The sequence below is a fragment of the Diabrotica undecimpunctata genome, chromosome 7, assembly GCF_040954645.1.
Source record: "Diabrotica undecimpunctata isolate CICGRU chromosome 7, icDiaUnde3, whole genome shotgun sequence".
NCBI lineage: Eukaryota > Metazoa > Arthropoda > Insecta > Coleoptera > Chrysomelidae > Diabrotica > Diabrotica undecimpunctata.
In genome coordinates, this window is record NC_092809.1 from 108,139,864 (window position 1) to 108,160,892 (window position 21,029).

Sequence of the window (21,029 nt, forward strand, 5' to 3'; positions counted from 1 at the left end):
ATCTGTATCGCGTTTGTCGAGGAAAACAAATTTGTCGGCCACAATTCTGTTCATGAAAGAGATATTATATTCATCTCCACTTAATAACCTGTCCGACATGATGTTTAAAACCTTTTTTTATCATGTATCTTACTATAACATAGTCCTGATTTTGAATCGATAAATCTTGAATTTCTGATGTGAAGCTTTTTAAATCGCTAGAATCGTTGCAAATTTCTATACTAACATTACTGTTCGAACTAATGTCGTGAATAAAAACTTGACGTTTAACTTTTTTTTAGCCTTCTGCTTTTTCTCTTCTGAAACTGTTTTTTAGCTAATCTTTCATTATGCTGTTCCCCTATAGCATCTTTTATGGGGATATCTGTTATTATTGCTGACTGTAGCTTATTTCTGCTTTTCCTAAGTTTTTTCCTAGGAGCAGTTTGGCATATGGAATAATTTACTGAGGGGTTATTATATTGGATAGGCCATTAATTGGGCTGACATGTCGCGGTTCTTCTACATCCTTATTTTCGTTACCATTTCCATTTTAATTTTCTTCGGGCCTATCAGTGACATAAGATGACATAAAATCACTCTCTGAAAAAAATTGGGAATTCAGGGGTGTTATGCCTGTTTTTTTAAATCCGTTGACAATGTTGACAGTAGTGAATGCTTTAGAGTAGGCGGTACCAACAACACTACAAATATCATAAATGCTCATAGGTATGGCAGGATTATTTAGCATCCAGGTATCAACTCCTCGGTTATAATAACTTTTAAATGGAAAGAAGCAGCTCACGTCGAGCGGTTGTATTTTATGACTGCAATGGGGCGGCAATGTGACGCTGCACCGGCGGATCCTAGAGGAGCCCCAGTAAACAAGCATTAAAGGCTTAAATATTTTCCTCGAGAATACTAAGAATGGAGGCACAAAAGTCGCATTAACGCATATTGCAGTGCCTCTTTCAAGGCTTGTCACTTTTCCAATTTGTTTTTGTTTAATGCTAGCAAGTACTTTCCCGGGTTTCTGCACATTGGTGATGCCAGTCTCATGACAATTGTATAAAGTATTTTTACTTCTCCATTATGGTTTTTAATGGATTGAAGTTGTGACTTGAACTCTCAGTTGAGAGAGTTTTCATGTTGCGCCAGTTCTTGACTAGTTCTCCAGTTATTCTAAGCAGATTTAAATTAAAAACTGTAATAACATAACATTTTAAGACTATTTGCATGAATGAATTGACTTTTCGAGGAAAATATTTGAAATTTTGCTTATTTTAAATTTTCATAAATAGCGAATGGAGTTGTTTCACAATAATAATCTTAAAATAAGTCGTACGGTTTGACCAATAAAATTAATTGTTTTTAGTTTTTACATAATTTATTCCATTTGCTTTCTTTAGATGACTTTTAAAGTAGAAAACAATTTGTTTAAAACGATGGTATAGTGCGTTTAATTATGTTGCGACAGTACCTATTTAAATTAATGATTCGTGTTGCCCAATTTTAATAACACCTTTTGCGGGTAATTAAATTGTAGTTAAATTATATTTGGAATGCCAATTATATACATAATTGATACCATTGAAAGTTTATGACAAAAATTAAGAATTTCGGAAAATTTCTTAATGGAAACATAATTTTTCCAGTGGCAGTTTGTTTATAAAAACAGAAAAATAAATCTTTTTATATTTAATTCTAGCTACCAAATGCAGCTTAAATTATCATCATCATTAACGGTACTATAGGTCTTAAGAATAACTTCAACCTGCCCAAAGCCAAAGTAATCTTTGACATTCCCTCTATTGCCCACCGTTATCAGTTTTTTCCCACCAATTTTTCTGACATTAATATCCACACCATCCTTCCATCTAAGTTTTGACCTACCTCCACGTCTAGTTCTCTCCGGCTGTAGTAAAAAGGTTCGTTTAGGGAGAGGGTGTGATTGTACTAGATGTACAGCCCATTTAAGTTTTTCTATTTTCTTGAGATATATCACATCTTTTTCACTTGCTACGAGTTTGTGTTTAGTATATAGGTACTTCATAGTTGCACCTACTTCTTCCAATATTCTCACAGGATCTTCCGTTCAAAGATTAGGAAAAGATTTTCATCACTCATTTAGAGATGATCCTTAACTCGGATCCACTCGGATATCAGTGTTAGTAAAATAGGGACTTTGTATAATATTAAAAATTTTATTTTTTTACCTAAGTTTCTGCTTTTTAGTTGTCTAGTCAACCCAAAATAGCTTTTGTTTACAAGAAAATATCCTTTATTTTATTCCTGATGTGATAAACTTATCACAATTCATCCTGAGTACACGAATATGACTGCAATAGCTTACTTATATGTAAGAGTTTTATCTCAGTATGCACACAGGAAGAAATTATTTAAGCACAGTTTTACTGAACGATATATTGGACGACGTGGACCCATAGAATAGCCACCGTGATCACCAAATCGTACCTCATTAGAATTTTTCTTGTTATTGGGAATTACAAGATTCCCACGGCTTCCATTACGTAAATCCGAATCAACATCTGCTGCAAGGGCTGAATCTTTTAATCGTTACAATGTTGAAAAAAAAATTGATTTGTGTAAAGCTACTTTGTATTCTAAATATATAAATCCAACGCGAATTTTTAAAAGACGAAAACAAGTTGTACAGCTGACTTCTGCTGATAGAAGTGAAATTACAATAGCCGTTGTTTGCATGTCATCATCAGAAATCTTTATACCGCCTATGTTGATCTTTACAAGTCATAGAATAAAAGTCGACCTCCAAGCTGGTGCACCTCCATGTTCAATATTCGCCTGTAGCGATAGTGACTGGATAAATACTGAACTCTTTTTAATATGGTTTTAACATTTTGTTCCACAAGCGAAACCAAGTGTAGACGATCCAATCTTATTAATTTTGGATGGACACAGCAGCCATACGAAAAACAAAGAAGTAATTTATTTGGCTAGGGAGAAATATCTACATATCATTTGTTTAGCTCCATATTCCAGCCATCGAATGCAGCCGACCCATATGGGTTTCATGGTACCTTTGGAACGATATTATGATATGGCATTAGAAAAGTTTCTTAATGACAACCCAGACGGAGTGGTATCGGCTTTCCAAATCTCTAAAATTTGTGGTGGGACTTTCTTAAAAGCTGCATCACCTTTGACAGCTATTAACGCTTTTAAAAAATGTGGAATAGTTGCTTATATTGACAAACCTAGATCTTGCACCATCTGCTACGACTGAAAGAGATTTGGAGAATAATAGTTTACAACTGCCAAGTCAAGATGAGGCAATTGCTTTAACTTTAATTGTAGAGCCCCAGGCAAGTCAAGATGAGGCAATTGCTTCAACTTCAACTTCGAAGCTTCATACCGGTAACCATTTTCCGTTGACAGATTTCCCTGCAGATAATATAGCAATAACTTCATTTGGAGCAAAGAGCTCTAAAAACATTTGTCCTATGCCAAAGAGAAGTAAATTAATGGAACCAAGAAGGAAAACAAAAAAAAAATAAAACAGCTGTACTGACATCTAGTCCGTATAGGCTAAAATTAGAACTTGAAATAAACACGAAGGGGGCAAAAAAAAACAATGAAAAAGGAAAAAGCTAATAGTTTGATTTTCCTCGGTAGTTCGCATTATGGGACAATGTGAACTTTTAACATATAGTCAGTTATCATTTTATGCTGCAAATACGTTAATTAAATTTATCTTCAGTTGCAACCAAATCACCGTTATATATTTACTGAACGTTCCTAATTAATTAAACAAAACAAATATTTCTGGTTTAACTATATGTGCATAGCTTACTTAGATGGTTCATAATGCCCCGTCCTACCCTAAAATTAAATTATTTGCCCGGTGGTGAGCTCACGGAATGCTTAACATTCTTCTCCAATATTGGTCCTTGTCGTAGGGTCCAAGATTCACATCTGCATGTTAGTATTTGAAATATTAAGCAGTTGGTCCATCTCAGTAAGTTCGTGCAATTTGAGAGTCCTTCCAAATTTTGGCCATCTTTCCTACGTCGACTTTTGCTGGATCACATCTAGGTTTTATTTTTTTCTGTAGTGACCCTGTGTTTGTGATCAATGCTTCCTGATATAAGTATGAGCTCGCAATCTCAAACCGGTCAATCGTGGTTATGTGTGGATGATTGTTATGTAGTTTATCCACTATCATGATCTTGGTCTTTGATAGGTTTAACTGCAGACCAAATATTTGACTTTCATTGTCAGCCAGTCGTTTGAGATCAATAAATCTTTATGATCTTTCTTTAGTCGTATGAGATCAATAGATAGTTATATATTGAAACAAGTTTAAATATCGACTTGTCTGATCGATTTGGTTTTTCCTTTAAAATAAACGAGTTGACCAGGGAGAGGGGCGTAAATATTTATCCTCTCACTGTATTATAGTATAATTGACTACCTTGAGGAGCTCCTTGCTTCTTGATATTTTTAACAATATTGTGTACTAATATTTCAATGTGGTACAGGATTTATTTTTAGGTTAAAATATTTGAATAATTGATTCGTAGTTTTTTAAATTACTAAAACACGTTTTTATATTTGTTTACAAAAAATATATTTTTATTTGTTTTATTTGTGACCACATTTGGAAGTACTTTTAGGATTTTAATAATAGTTGTTACCTCTTAAAGATTTAATTACTTCCCAAAGTCTATTTGATTGAAAAAGATAATATCTGATTGAGGAAAATTGTCCCATTTCACTAAATCAGATGTCCCGAACAATTCTATGGCTGATTGCGGTGGTACTTTAGTCAAAAGCCATCTCTTAAAGTTGTCCCATACGTGTATGGAATTAAAATCAAGACTTCATATTGGCCATGGTAACATTTGAATCCCGACATCGTCAAACATTAAGTGACGGATTTAGCGTTGTCGTAATGGTACATTACGATACATTTGTTCCCAATAATTGACGCTAATGGTACCAAATGATATTCCAATACTTGGTCCACGTATTTATGAGTGTTTACAATGCCTCTATTTGAGACAAGCAGTGGAATCATAATTGATGCTATAAATGTGCTTAATATATTTTATTACAGAATATACATACAGAATTTCAAGGTAAAATCAAGGGTAGTAGCGTAATCTAATAGATTGTTTGGTTTATTTCTTGCATTCATACTTTACGTCCACTTCAGTTGCCCTCAAACTAACACCCTAATTATTATAGACAGGTTTGAGTGTGAGATCTGGATTATGCAACCTACTTAAAATATTCTATATAATTTAATATTTCATCAGTTGATTTCCTATAGTGGTGTCAGTTGGACCTTTGATCAATGCTTAGTTTCATAGAATTTTGAAATCATGATTGTAACTGCCCATCCAAGCTGTCATATGTCACATGTCACCTTAACATTTCCGTTAAGACCAGTAGCCATTCTCTCTCCTGATGCCAACCATAATGTAGCTTCGCCTATTTTTAAAAATTTTAAACAGTTTGTCCTTGTGTAGTGTAGTGTAATGTACAATTTTATGTTTATGACATTCTATGATTGTTGGATATGCCAAAATTGACGAAGTTAGTCTAAAACGTTAATCACATAAAACATTTTATCAACCATCAACTTCGAGTTTTGTATCAAGTTAATTAATTTTCTTCAGTTAAAAAAACGTTTCTTGGCTTATCTTAGATGCCACTGAGGATGCTCTGGGAAGCGAAAGTGCTTGGGCAAGATTTAATTATTAAACTGTGCTCGATATCTGCCTTTTATTTGATCAAAGTTAATTTATTCGAGCTTCAACCTTATATCAATTAATTGCAAGGAAGTAAATGACATAACTATACAACATTAGCGATTGTTACGGGATATACAACATAAGTAATACCGGAAGATTGGTTGATGTCCACGTTTGTAATACTACCAAACTCAGTACTCACACACTTAAGATATTTCTCAAAATAGTACATGGAAGACTATACAAAAAAATAGACGAAGATATAGATGACACCCAGTTTGGATTCAGAGGAGGACTAGGAACGAGAAAGGCTCTAATTGCTTTTAACGTTCTCTCACAAAAGACGACTAGATATGAACCAAGATCTCTATGTCTGCTTTATAGATTATCAAAAGGTTTTTGATAGAGTACAACATCAGAAACTCGTAAAACTGTAAAAAGAAAAGAATGTGAATGGTCGAGATATACGGGTTATTGTCAATCTGTACTGCAATCAAAAGGAAAAGATTAGAATCTAAAATGTCGATACAGAAACTATAGAAATCAAAAGAGGCGTTAGACAGGGATGCGTGCTGTCCCCATTGTTATTTAATCTGTACAGCGAAGCTATTTTTAAGGAAGCAATATCAGAGGAATAACAGAATATATCAATAAACGGAAAAATTTTGAACAACATAAGATTCGCAGATGACACCGCCGTTTTTGCAGAGTCTAGAAGCACTACAACGCTTAGTAAATAGATTACATCAAGTGAGTATAAAATATGGACTACAAATGAACGGTAAGAAAACCAAGTGTCCAAAGTAACCAATGATTATTTCTAATCAACATACAGTAGGAAGGCTAGATATCGAGGAAAAACAAGTAGAAATAGTGAATAACTACAAATATCTGGGAATCTGGCTAAATGAAAACAATGTTTGCTAATCGAGACCTTCCTCTGGAGCTGAGGATAAGAGCCTTTACATGCTACGTGTTCTCGACTTTGTTGTATGGAATGGAAAGCTAGACACTAAAAGTGGATAATATAAAGAAGTTGGAATCATTTGAGATGTGGTGCTATAGAAGGACTTTGAAAATACCATGGATCCAACGAGTTACAAATGCAGAAATGTTAAGAAGGCTACAAAAGGATTGCGAGGTCATAAAGCAGATCACAACAAGAAAGCTGGAATATTTAGGCCACAGTACCAGAGGTGCGAAATATGAGATATTAAGGCTCATAATGCAAGGTAAAACCAAGGGTAAAAGATCCATAGGAAGACGAAGAATTTCCTGGCTAAGAAACCTCAAAGAGTGGTATATATGCAGCTCAGTAGATCTTTTTAGAACAGCAGCCAATAAGGTATGGATAGCTGTTATGATAGCCAACCTTCAATAGGAGAAGGAACTACAAGAAGAAGAATAGGTACACTGCCAAACAACTAATTAAATTAGCTGAGAATCGGGAACCACTTGTTAATGTTACTGACATCGTTAGGCGGACATGCCATGGTATGATTCCGAAAGTAGAAGAAGAACACAAGTTAATGCGCTCCTTTTGGATGTTTATTTGGTATTAGATAAGTAAATTTTCTTTTTAACTTTTCCTTCTAGTTTAAAAATGAATAAAAAATAAAAATAGTAATTTATTCTTTTCTAATATTGCTTATTGTATAGTTAATACATGACTGTATTGTTATATTAATTAAATACAACTGACACCCGCAGCCCCGTTTCAAGTTCCGCCGTTGGCTCTTCAACAGGTATCTTCTTCGGCTTAACCGTACCTTGATGTGGTACGTGGAGGCCTCAAATTTCTTGACTCAGTCAGTGTATTCTCGCGTTCAATGAACTTAGTAAACCCAGTAAAATAATGACAGTACATCTTTTTCGTGCAAGTAATAAAACGTAGAAAAAAAATCAATAAGGGATAAATTTTATGTTCAAACTTTTAATTACAAATTCTAACTCATTATGCGATATACCGATAACGAGTGTGGCATTGTTTCTTATCAAGCATTACGTGGTATTGCAAACAAGCTTAGTTCGTATTTAAATATGAGAAACAATGAGGTAAATAGGGCGAAGAAAAGTGTCGTGTGGGCCTACGTGTGGTGGTTTTTCGGTGGAATTTTCGGGCTGCACTTGTTTTATTTGGAGAGAGATGCACATGCCTTTCTAACCTGGAGTACCTTTGGAGGATATGGATTGGGATGGCTAGCTGATATTACGAAAATCCCGCGATATGTCCGGGATTGTAATGACGATCCCAAGTTTTTGGGAGAACTGGGAGAGAGGATGAGAAGAAACCGGAAGGTATGTATTATTTATTTATCTTTAAATTAGCGAATATACATTATGGAAATACTGTATTTTTATTTAATTGATTTAAACTGGAAATTTACAAACGGTTATTTTTATTTCGGTAAATTTTGACAATAACTAGGTTACACAATTTAATAGATAATTATTATGACATACACGTCGCAAGACTCTTTTGCATACTTCTAGATAAGTTAATTTCTGGTATTTTAATAAACTCACGTAATTTTAGTGCAAAAGTTGTCATTACTTCTATAAAGGATTGTATTCGAAAAGCTGACGAATTTCAGATAATGTCAATAGTAGAATTTATAAAATTTGAGAATATCTTAGTTGAATAGTAACCGACTATATATACCTACATAGATATAAAAAGTGTATTAAAATATGGCAACACCCTCCGTAGACCAATTAAATAAAAATTTTCTATCAATAAACCAAGAAGGCAGACAGGGACATAAAACATGTAATTATTTAATACTACGACAGGCTAGCTATTTAACCAAACACTTATTAGAAAAACTTGTTTAAAAGACTAGATTGGAACTTAGACGTGAATATAAAACGATAGTAACGCATGTGTCTAAAGTTTTCGGAAAAAATAAAAACGTATTTTCTAATTTTAAATTAAGTTTATTTTATTAATTAAGTACAGGAAATTAAGTCTACATATAAGGTTTATAATGTATTTTTATAGAACAGAAAAAGGTCCGTGATCTTCGATGGCACGTAAATTTGGTCTTGCATGTGCAATAAGCCTTTGGACTGTTTCTAAGTCGATCTCACGAAATTTTTGCAAAATTCTTCGACTTAGCTGATCTTCATTTTGGGTTTCCCAGCCATTATTATACACCATTCGACCCAAAACAGCCCAAAACTCTTCTATAGGCCTCACATGAGGCACATTTGGAGGGTTGTCGCGGGAAGAAAATTTGTATTTTGAGCAGTTAACCAATCTGTCGTTCTCCTGGTGTAACGGAATGACGCTAGGTAGAGCCAAACTATGATTTCATTATTGGGGTGGTGAGTATTTATAAATTGAACAAGCTTTGTAAGACATCTTTCAACGTAATTGTCAGTATTCACTTTTCCCTTACACCTAACTTCATCCGGTCCATCTTGTACATTGTGTGTATAAAATCCGTCGTTGTTCTTCATTTCGGAATTGGATTAAGTAAAATACTTTTCATCATCAATAATGAGAATTTTACCAGGAAAATGAATACGTCTCACCGCACGGCAACATCTAGGAATTTTTTCTAACTGTGCTGGTGTGTACTTAGGATTTTTTTCTCTTATATCGTTTTAAATTATTTCTAGAAATTGTTCTACTTACAGTCATTCGTGAAATATTATATCTTCGGCCAACATTTCGCAAATACTTACCTAATTGGTTCTCTATACTCGTTGTTTACTAACTTTGTTTTCCAATGGCAACTTGATCCAATGCTTCCTACCAATAATACTTTTAAATCTAAAATTTTCCAAAAACTTTAGGGACATACGTTACTTAAAAGACCTATAGGCTCGCTTGCAATACTTTATTGAAATTTGATCTTCTTATACTTATTCTGTGCAAAGATGTTCGTGATGTTCTTCCAGAAGTCTAATTACCTTTTTTAGTACAGAAAAATCAGCAAAAAAGACCCCGAATTAGTTATTATAGGCCTATATAACGAAAACTTATAGGTTTTCTGCAGATATTTGGCATCTTTTTTAATTATTAACAATTTAGTGTAGAAAGTGCAATTTTTTCGATTTTTTGATTACTGCTCAAAAGCTATTATATATATATATAAAAAAAAATTACAAAACTTTATCTTTTAAAACGTAAAGAAAGCGTTTTAATGGCGATTGCTAAAATTTGTAAAATTAATTAGTTGCTTATAAAGCTGCAAAATTGTTATTTGTTTATAACTTTTGTAAAAATCAACCTAGATATTTGTTATTGCGGCCAAAGTTGGATATTGTGAACCTTAACAAACCCTTAAAATTTCAGATCGATGCATCAATAAGTTTAAAAGTTATTCTATTTGTTTATACCAGAGACCTTAATAATCAATAAACACCTTAAGACCAACCTTAAGACCAATAAATAAAATTGCGATTGGTAAAAGTTGTAAAATTTATATGTTGCTTCGAAAACTGCAAAATAAAGCAAAATTATTACATTTTCGAAGCAACAGATAAATAAAACTTTTACCAATCGTAATTTTAAACGTACAAGTTTTCTTTATATAGGCCTCTAATAACTAAAAAAATTTTCAAATACCTGGATTTATCACAGGGTCTTTTTTTGCTTATTCCCTGTAAATATACTATACTGTACTATAAATGGGCCAAATTACGCAACAAGTAATTTGGCACAATATCTTACCGGTGGCTCCCAGGCATTTTTTGTAACTGAATTTAAAGATAGCCATTTAAATACCGTTATTCAAACGGATTTAATAGACCAGGAGCTTGAAAAATTGCATAGAGTTTCACAAGACATACCAGAAAAATTCCTCAAACCACCAAAAATTAAAAAAAAAATCCTGTATGACAAATGATATTCTAGATATGATAGAAGAGAGGCGAAAGGTCAAAAATCAGGACAATACATTATACAAAAGAATAGACAAAAAGATCAAAAAAGAAATCAGAATGGCTAAGGACACACAGCTTAGAGAACAATGTGCGAAATACAGCTATTAGAACAGAAAAACGATTCATTCAATATGCACAAAAAAGTTAAAGAAGCTGCAGGCTTATACAAGCCTAGAAGAGTGGCAGACAACCAAGGTAATCCACTACTGAGTGGGGAAGAGAGACTAGACACTAAGAAAAAATATGTGGAAGTAACATTTGCAGATGAAAGGCAGATTGCCGTTGAAGACATATATTGCCAAACAGGACCCCCCGATTACCATTAAAGAAGTCACGGCAACTATTAGAAAAACTAAAGATGGTAAAGCTGTAGGGCCTGATAAATTTTATACAGAATTCCTGAAACTTATGGATGAACAAGGAGTAAAATGGATAACGACTATATTTAACAATATATATATATATATATATATATATATATATATATATATATATATATATATACATATATATAACTGGAAATATCCCCCAAAGCTGGTTAAAGTTGACTTTCGTAACTATCAAAAAAAAAAAATTGAATACCAAAACATGCGAAGACTACAGAATAATTAGCCTAATGAGCTACTTACTTAAAACGTTTTTAAAAGTGATACATAACAGAATATATAAAAAATGTAAAGAACAACTGATCGTTCAAGGGAAAATAGACAGCAGAAGGGGTCCAGGGAGGAGAAGACATTCGTGGCTCCAAAACTTGCGGCAATGGTTCGGATTGTCATCTGCTGAACTATTCAGATCTGCCGTAAACAAAGTCAGAATAGCCATGTTGATTGCCAACGTTCGGAACGGACAAGGCACATGAAGAAGAAGTAAAGAACAAGTGTCATGGACACAATTTGCTGGACTCTATTTGCTATACAAGTGCGAATCCAGAGGTGCAGGGATGTCAACTGTGATGTATATATTTATTTTATCGACTACAAAAAGGCATTTGATAGAGTAAAACATGACAAGATCATATCCATCTCGAAAGAAGCGGGCTTGGATGAGACTTATATAATTTATATTACAACCAAACTGCCAACATTAAAGTGGGTGACCAGTTGACAGAGACAGTCTCCATAGATAGAGGAGTGAGACAAGGATGCATTCTGTCTCCAGTGCTATTTAACATGTACTCAGAGCGTATCTTCGAGCAAGCACTGGGACAACTACAGGAAGGCGTCTTAGTTAATGGAGTGAGTCTAAAAAACATTAGATATGCTGAGCAATAATTTCGCGCATATCAGATATAAGTCGAGAATATGGACTGGATCTCAATAGGAACAAAACAAAGAAGATGGTAGCTAGCAAGCGCGAAATATAAATACACATCTTTTGGTAAACCAACATCCAATTGACAGTGTCAACAGCTACACATATCTTGGTACTAACATAAACAGTCAATGGGACCACTCTACTGAAATAAAACAACGCATAAGGAAAGCAAGATCAGCGTTCGTAAAGTAGTACAAAAATCTTTATCATCAGATACAATGTATTTTCTACATTATTATGGAGTAGAGGCATGGACGCTCTCTGAAGCTTCTTTAGGAAAGCTCGAGGCCTTCGAGATGTGGTGTTACAGGCGCATCTTACGAATTTCATGGGTAGATTGTGTGACTAATATTGAGGTCCTACGTAGAATGGACAAGGAATGCAAGATCAGTAACGCAATCGAAGAGCGCAAATTAGAATATCCTGGCCATGCTATGAGAAATGAATACAAATATAGCTTATTGCAACTCATTCTTCAGGACAATGTATTTGGAAAGAGAGGACCAGGGAGAAGAAGAATATATTGGCTTCAAAACCTAAGGAAGTAATTCAATACGTTTACAACCGGACTATTCCGAATAGCTGCATGTAAAGTTAGGATAGCTATGCTGATTGCCAACTTACAAAACGGATAGGTACCGTAAGAAGACGAAGAATTTAAAGAACGGCGCTACTCACTAGGAAAAATACTTCATCAAGAGATGGCTAAAAAACTGCCATAACTGTAAGCTATACTGGGGCTGAACTATGCTTATATATCAACCAGGGAGAGTTAATAAACAGGATCTTCTACTAGTTAATAAAGTAGAGACAAACAATACTTACTAATGGGATGATACCCAATAACAATAATATGCAGGTTAAATACGAAAAAATCGTTGATTTAAAACTAAAGAGAAAATACTCAAATAATACCTATTATTCTTTCTACTACTGGCTTCATTCCGAATATCCATCAGATAGAAACATCAGTGTCTTAGCGACATATTATCTCAAACACCACGTAAAAAGCGATATTACCCGCGACGTCAAGATGTGTAAGAACATTTTTAAGATATACTCCAGCATACCAGACCATCTCTATCTATATATCTATACAGCCCTTGCTGTCCAATTTTGGACATAGGCCTCCTCTTCCTTCTTCCACGTCTCTCTATTGTAGGCAGTTTGTATCCACTTCGGGCCTGCGTGTTTCTTCAAGTCATCTGACCATCTCATTTGTGGCCTTCCTCTTTTACGTTTGTAACTATATGGTCTCCAGTGTATAATCTAATCATCTTATTCCATCTGTCGTCTTTCTGTCTTATGGTATGTCCAGCGAACTTCCACTTAAGTTTTGCTGTCTGCGTTATTACATCGGTCACCTTTGTTTTGTTGCGGATCCAAGTATTTCTTTTCTTGTCTGATAGCCTGATATTCAGCATTTGCCTTTCCATGGCTCTTTGGGTCTTTGCTATTTTTTCCATGTTTTTCTTTGTAAACGTCCAAGTTTGAGAACCGTAGATGAGAACAGGAAGTATACATTGGTTGAAGACTCTTGTTTTTAAATATTGGGGGTATTTTCTATTTTGTAGTATATAGGAAAGTTTTCCGAAGGATACCCAAGCCAACCGTATCCTTCTCTTTATTTCTCCGGTCTGATTTTCTTGATTTAATTTAAGTAGTTATCCCAAATATACATATTCCTTTATTCGTTCTATAGTTGTTTGTGCAATTGTAATTATTATTTCTTTTGGTTGGTTGGTCATAATTTTCGTTTTATTATAATTCATTTGTAGACCCATTTTTGTTGATTCGCTATTTAATTCATCCATCATATTTTGTAATTCTTCCCTTTTATCTGTTATTAATACAATGTCGTCTGCATATCTCAAGTGATTCAAGTATTGGCCATTTATGTTAATACCCCGTTTTTCCCATTGTAATTTCCTCATAACATCTTCCAAAGCTTAATTAAATAGTTTGGGTGGTATAGTGTCACCCTGTCTGACTCCTCGCCGTATCTTAATGGGCTCCGTTTGTTTAACTATTTTGATGGATGTTCTTGCTTGATCATATATATTGGAAATTAAGTCCGTATATCTATATTCTACTCTCCCATTTTGTAAAGACTAGACCATCTAGGGCTCGATAATACGAAAATAGTGCCTGAAGAGCTCAGTTACAGTATATTGCTAAAGATTCTTTATAAAGCAATATACTGTGGCTCCGTATTTTTGATATCGGAGTTATCTGGGATGAGTGAATTATGCGATATTTTTATTTATTTTGCTGTCGCTAGCTTACAATTTTTTATTTCTTTGGGACCTTTTTACTTTCACATTTTCTAATTTGGAGTTGTTTATAATTAATTGTAATTTTCTGGCAATTTACACTGACTATTTTTTGTTTTAAGTTGTAGATACCTTGCATAATATTGTTGTTTTATTTGTGTAATAGCAATTAGGTCGTTGATTTCTATGCCTTTCTTGTTTCTTATATTATCAATTTGTATTTCCCAAAACTCTATATTTTTAGCTTTAAAATATTATTTTTACATAATTCTAAAAGCTCATTCGTCATTAAAGTATAAAAATATATTTGTTCTTGTCATAAATCTTATACCTTTTTGCAATAATTACTAAACAAACTATATATTGGAGTTCAAGGTTGGCAGAGGCGTACAAGATTTTGTTTAAAGATTTTTTTTATTACTGATAACTGGGTCAAAACGAGTAAATGGTAATTTTAGCATTACAGAAGAAAATTGTGAAAACCAATTTTTTTTATGTTTGTATCTTCATAAAAAATAGTTTGAAATTGACATTTCAATTTCCAATAGGTAAATCGTTATCAAAAAAATTCTTAAAACATTTATTATTAACAAATTTAACCACTATACACACACAATGTTTATAAATTGGCACTGAGTGGACATAAATTTGACAGTAAGCATACTTGATTTCGATCTTGTAGACATTAGGCATATTTTGAGTCTGCTATTAACTCGTAAAAGTATATTTTTATAATTTACTTCTTCTTTCAGTATTGGTAACTAGAATCTGCTACATTCTGTTGATGTGTTCGCTACACATTTTTCTTCAATTAGTAAGATGAGGACTACTTCTTTGTTTTTTGTTCTTTTAACTGTTAGTTTTTTTCATGGCGCATCTTTCCATTTCACTATGTGCTCGTTGTCCTAATCATTTTTGTATATCTCTGATTTGTAGAACTCTCTGTTCTTGATATATGTTTTATGCTCGTTTATTCTGATATTAAGTAAGTGGTATTGGTTTTGGAAAGAATAGATTTCAGTGTTGTTGGTTGTTTTGAATGTTATATATTTGTTTCGTATCCTTTTGAAATTTCCTGATAAGCCTTTTACACATGATATTGTTTCGTATTTAAAAGTGGCTGGAAAGGCATGATACTGGGAATAGGTTTGGAAGAACAGGAAAATAAAGAATACCTTAAAATTTTAGAAGAAAAGAAATTGGCAATAACAAATAATATTGATGATATGAATTAGAGTTACAAAGATCAAATAAAAATAATGGGTCGAGTATGTAGACCAACTATTTGACAATATAACGAGAAAATAATATAGGAAATAGAGGAAAGATTTCAGAAAAAAGAAATACGGTCGTTTTATCACACAAAAATCACAACTAAAATTTTACAAGTGCTAATAAATCATTGGATAAGTTTCACAGATTAAAAACAGGGTTTTTATAGTGGAAGATCGTGTACAGATGCAATATTCGTTATAAAGCAAATTACTGAGAAATTACTAGAGTATAATAGACCAGAATTTCTGTGTCTGATTGACCTAAAGAAAACGTTTGACAGAGTAAGATTCAAAGATGTAATCCATCTTCTGTATAATAGAGAAGTTCCCCTAAATATTATAAAAACTATCGAAAACATCTACCAAAACAACAAAATGGAAGTCAGAATAGATGGACAACTTACAGAACCAATAGAAATAGACAGAATAAGACAAGAGGATTCATTGAGCCCCATGCTCTTCAATTTGATCATGGATGAAATCATCAAAAACGTTAACAAAGGAAAAGGATACAGAATGAGAAACAAAGAAATCAAAATACTCTGTTACGCACAGAGAGATCGAAAGAGAAGTGGAGACATTAGTAGAAAATGTAACGTACAGTGTATAAATAAATGGACACAAAATAGAAAAATAGAATGGAATAAAAACATAAGCAGAATGGAGGAGAACCGTGTCGTCAAAATACCAAGAGATATGTCACCAATAGGCAGAAGAAGTATCGGACGACCGCGCAAAAGATGGAGTGACAACCTTCCATAGAGGTATTAATCCGCCAATGAACAAGCAGAATTGTTTATAAAGAGGAAGAAGAAGAAGAAGAAGAAAAAAAATCAGTGATGTGTATATATGGAAAAGACACTTTAGTGAACTATTAAATGGGCAAAAAAAAAGATGAGAAAGAAAATTTACCTACAGAGGATTGGAAATAAACTATTGAAGACGATGTTGCCGGTGAAAAAGTGTAGACTTGATAGGGTGAGGAATGAAGTTCCTTCCGAAATTTCGGAGAGAAATGGAAATTGATCTAGACTTAATAGACACAACTAAAGCCAAAATACTAATCTGGTATGTACATCTGCAGAAAATACCTGAAAATAGGTGAACAAAAAAGATGGAAACATGGACTCGACCTACAAATAAAAAACGAGGTAGAACAAGACGGTCATGGACAAAAGATGTCCATTCGACAGAAACCGCTGGAAATTGGGATGCAAAAAACTGCTCCAGCTGTAGAAAACTCACCTCTTTAAGATTAATTTCTTGTCAAATTTCCTGAGATTGTAACATCTACCATATTACATTATTCGTTATAAAATGAAATGCAGCAGACTACAGCATTACGACGGATTAATGAAAAAATTGAATAAAAATTAGCCAACTGTTGATTCTATCCACACAACTATCTCTATATATCTATTCTTATCCACGCAAATCTTTCACGATAAGGTGTACTGACGGCTTTATAGATAAAATAGATAAAGAAATGCCGTCACGTACCAAAAAAGAAAAGACGGATCAAATGGGGTACTATTCCTATTCCATATCCTAATCGAATGGTCAAACCAAGCCAAATATCTAGGCATAACGTTGGATAAAAAGCTGACCTTCACAGAGCACATAAAACAAACATTCAACAAAGCTAAAGCACTCAGGAGTCAACTCTCATCACTAATAGGTCAAAAGAGTAAACTAAAATTTAAAACAAAGATTAGGATGGCAAACTGCATAATTTTGAATACACTAACATACGCCTTAGCAGCATGGGGACATACTTATAAAACCAACAGAAAAAGTATACAGACCATCCAGAACTTCATGATAAGAGAAGCTCTGAATATTCCTAAGTACGTCCCATTAGGATAAGTATTTAGAAATTCACAACAAAAGAGAATCCAGAGAAAAATGGATGAAACAGCACACGAGATATTCACAACCTTAGGAATCACCCGAGCAGATTATTAAGAGAGTTGACTGACTTTGACGAAAACGTAAGGACGATACATAGATGGCTCAGGCAGCAGCTAGCAGGATTTAGAGATAACCCAGAAAATTAATAAAGAATGAGATAGCCATGCGATAGTCTAACGTACGCAGTAACAAAGAAAAAAATACCTATATTAGCTTATTTCTTTTATTTAGTTGTTTTATTTCACTAACCAGTTATATTGCAAAATATAAAAACCAAAAAATATATACACGGGGTGTGTAATGGCCGTATACTCCTATCCTAAACACCTAGGCACACATTGCTTTCTTTCTTGTATTATTTCATCTTAACCTTTACTAACAGCCCTCTGTTATAGCAGTTAAGCCAACGATGCAACAACATCAAGTGAATTCTAGGGCACAATAAAGGCACAATTTGAGCATTGAGATTACGTGCGACAAGTGTGAGCTCGGTGGCCAGACCTTTTGGGAACTCAGCCGGCGAGGAGAACAAAATTTATTTTGCCGATTCGGCGACTGAGTGACAGAGCACACAAAAATCCAGACATCTGTCCGGAACACACTTTTGGTACATAAGTCCAAAATCAAGTCTAATAATAAATTCAATCAGTCATAGACAGAGGATGTCCCATTACCCAGGGCATCCAAAGTAACGCTTAGTACAAAAGCCTCCTCATTCGTTATGTCCTGTGATGGGGAGGGGTGGTTGGTTATAGCTTAGGGGTCAGAGAGGTACCGCTCCATTAAGAAATGCGACCGGTTTGATTTTCAGATATGTGGGTCCCACTGATCCATTGGAAAACACATGGAACACATTGGTCACTTGGAAATGGGATTTGTACAAATTGCGTGTGTGTGATATATCAATAGATAATATTTTTCCTGTAGTTTAAGAATTTATATAAAAGAACTACTTCTTGGAACAAAAATTAGTTTTACATAGTATTTTAAAATTTTCTAAAACAACTCCAATAATAATTTTATTCGACAAGTACTTGCCACACTACTTATACATTTTACCACAGAAATAATAAAGTAAGTAATAAAATCCCACGTATACAATAAAACAACAAAAGCGTAAGTAAAAGACATTTAAATCATATTCGATTCAATCAATATTTTATTATATGATACAGCAATCATATTTTATATAAAAGTTGTATTTTAAATATAGAACTTGGAAATCGGTTTTCATTTATTATATCTGTCAAATTTCCCAATACATATTAAAAATTACGTTTTCTTCAAGTTAACTGATTATCTCTTGGACATATTTTTTCAGATAGCCATAGTTATGTATATTTCGGCAATAAAAAGGGTTTCAGGACCGATCCTGACGACATATTTTATTACTAATTAAATAAAATTAGTACATTGACTAATCCCCAAAAATTACCACATACTACAATTGCAAACCATCCTGAATGAAATACCGCATGAAGAACCCTTAATTCTTATGGTTGACTTTAAAGCACGAATCGGAAATCAAATAGTTCCAGGAGTAAAACAAAGATTTAATGAAATCCATGTCAACGCCAATGGAGAACTTATGTCTAATCTCTGTGCTTTTAACGAACTGAGAATCAATCATACATTTTTCGACCATAAGCTCCAGTATAAATATACATGTGAAAACTCCAGGAGGCACAAATATATGATTGATTTTATAGTCACTAATACAAAAATCCATCCAAAGCGGATTCTGGATCTCCGAACTTTAAACTCAGCAGACGCAGGGAGTGAACAGAAAGTAGTACTAGCAAATATATGAATAAAAATAACACCAAAACATTTTCTACAGGAAATCACCGAGAAAAAATTCAATGTAGAATCACCGTGGAACGATTCTACAAGAGAAATGTACCAAAGGAGGCTAGCAAGACATCGAAGATATAAACGCGAGCTGGGAGAAAATTAAAAACAACATTGAAGAAGCAGCAACAGAAGCTCTTCTTCTTCTTGTGCCACTCCTATCAGAGATTGGAAATCATCAAGGCTATCCTGACCTTGTTTACAGCTGACCTAAAGAGTTCATTAGTGGTACAGCCAAACCACTCTCTCAAATTACGCAGCCATGACATTCTTCTATGGCCTGGATTCCGTTTTCCTTCTATTTTTCCTTGCATTATATTTTGAAGTAATATGTATTTATGTCCTCTCATCACGTGACCCAAATATTCGAGATTTCTTCGTTTGATCGTTGACAAAATTTCTGGGTCTTTTCCTATTCTTCGCATTACTACAAAATTTGTAACTCTTTCAACCCAACTTATCTTCAGCATTCGACGGTAGCACCACATCTCGAAACTTTCAATATTTTTTATATTGTTCTGCTTGAGAGTCCAGGCCTCTACACCGTATAGGTGTACAGAAGCTCTAGGAAAACGCAAAGTCATACTGAACAAAAGAAACAACAACAATACACCATGGTTCAGAAAATAAATAAAAGAGAAATGTAAAGAAAAGCGAGAGGCCTACACGAAGTACAAAACATCAAATACTCCAGAATCCCGAGACACCTATAGAAGAACACGAAATAAAACAAAGCAGTTGGTAAGAGTAACAAAAAATCAACACTGGGAACAGTTTACAAAAAGGATGGAAAGCGACTTCTACGGTACACAAAAACAAATATGGAGATTCATAAGAAACCAACGAAAAGAAATGACATAATTGAAGGCATACCAGCAAACGAATGGGAAAGATACCTGACGGAACTGTTTAAAGGAAAGGAAAATGATAATCAACACAGTAACGTACCTGAATTAAGACACGAAATAGAAATCAGTTTTCAAGAAGTAGATATAGCCATAAATTCACTCAAAAATAGTCACCAGGATCAGACGGAATAACCAACGAGCTTCTAAAATACGGAGGAGAAAGTATAACCCTAGAGATGACAAAACTTATACAAAAACTAATATTGCACTGCTAGATACCAGACGCATGGAGACACAGCATAATGATAAGAATGTTCAAAAAAGGAGGTAAAGAAGACCCCAACATTTATAGAGGTATAAATCTACTTAACACCGCACTTAAGCTTAACACAAAAGTCCTAACCAATAAAATCAATAAACTAACACCTTTATCAGATGAACAAGGATTCAGATCAGGAAGATCCTGATACGGCAAAGACGCCGTATTTGTACTAATTGTACTGGAAAAGGCCATCGAGTACAATAAATCAGCATATCTATGTTTTATAGACCTGACAAAGGCTCTCGATCTACTCTCGATTACACCTACTGTATAAAAGAAACACCAATTAATATTATACAAACCATCGAAAACATCTACTTCCATAATCGAATACAGTCAAAGATAAATGGAAAACTAACACAGTATATACGGAATGGGGAACAAAGAAATTCAAATATTATGTTATGTAGACGACACTGCATTAATTGCCGAGACAGAAGACGAATTTCAAAGATTAACACACATCTTCAATACAACAGCCAGGAAATACAATATAATAATATCAGCAGAAAAAACCAAATGTATGACAACATCTAAATACCCACTATGATGTAAAATCGAAATGATGGGAGAATAATAAAGCAGGAAGCAAGGCTTATATATCTGGGGATAGATATAACTAG

At 33.9% G+C, this 21,029-nt stretch overlaps 1 protein-coding gene across 1 annotated transcript in view; it reads left to right on the forward strand.

Annotated features, from left to right (window-relative positions):
• The first annotated feature begins 7,513 nt into the window (after positions 1-7,513).
• The window catches only part of wus (TM2 and DnaJ domain-containing protein wurst), a 40,269-nt gene continuing 26,753 nt past the window's right edge, over positions 7,514-21,029 (forward strand). Inside the window, exon 1 of the mRNA XM_072537956.1 lies at positions 7,514-8,015. Within this exon, the coding sequence (XP_072394057.1) occupies positions 7,674-8,015 (342 nt within the window). The 5' untranslated portion in view covers positions 7,514-7,673. The remainder of the gene's footprint in view (positions 8,016-21,029) is intronic.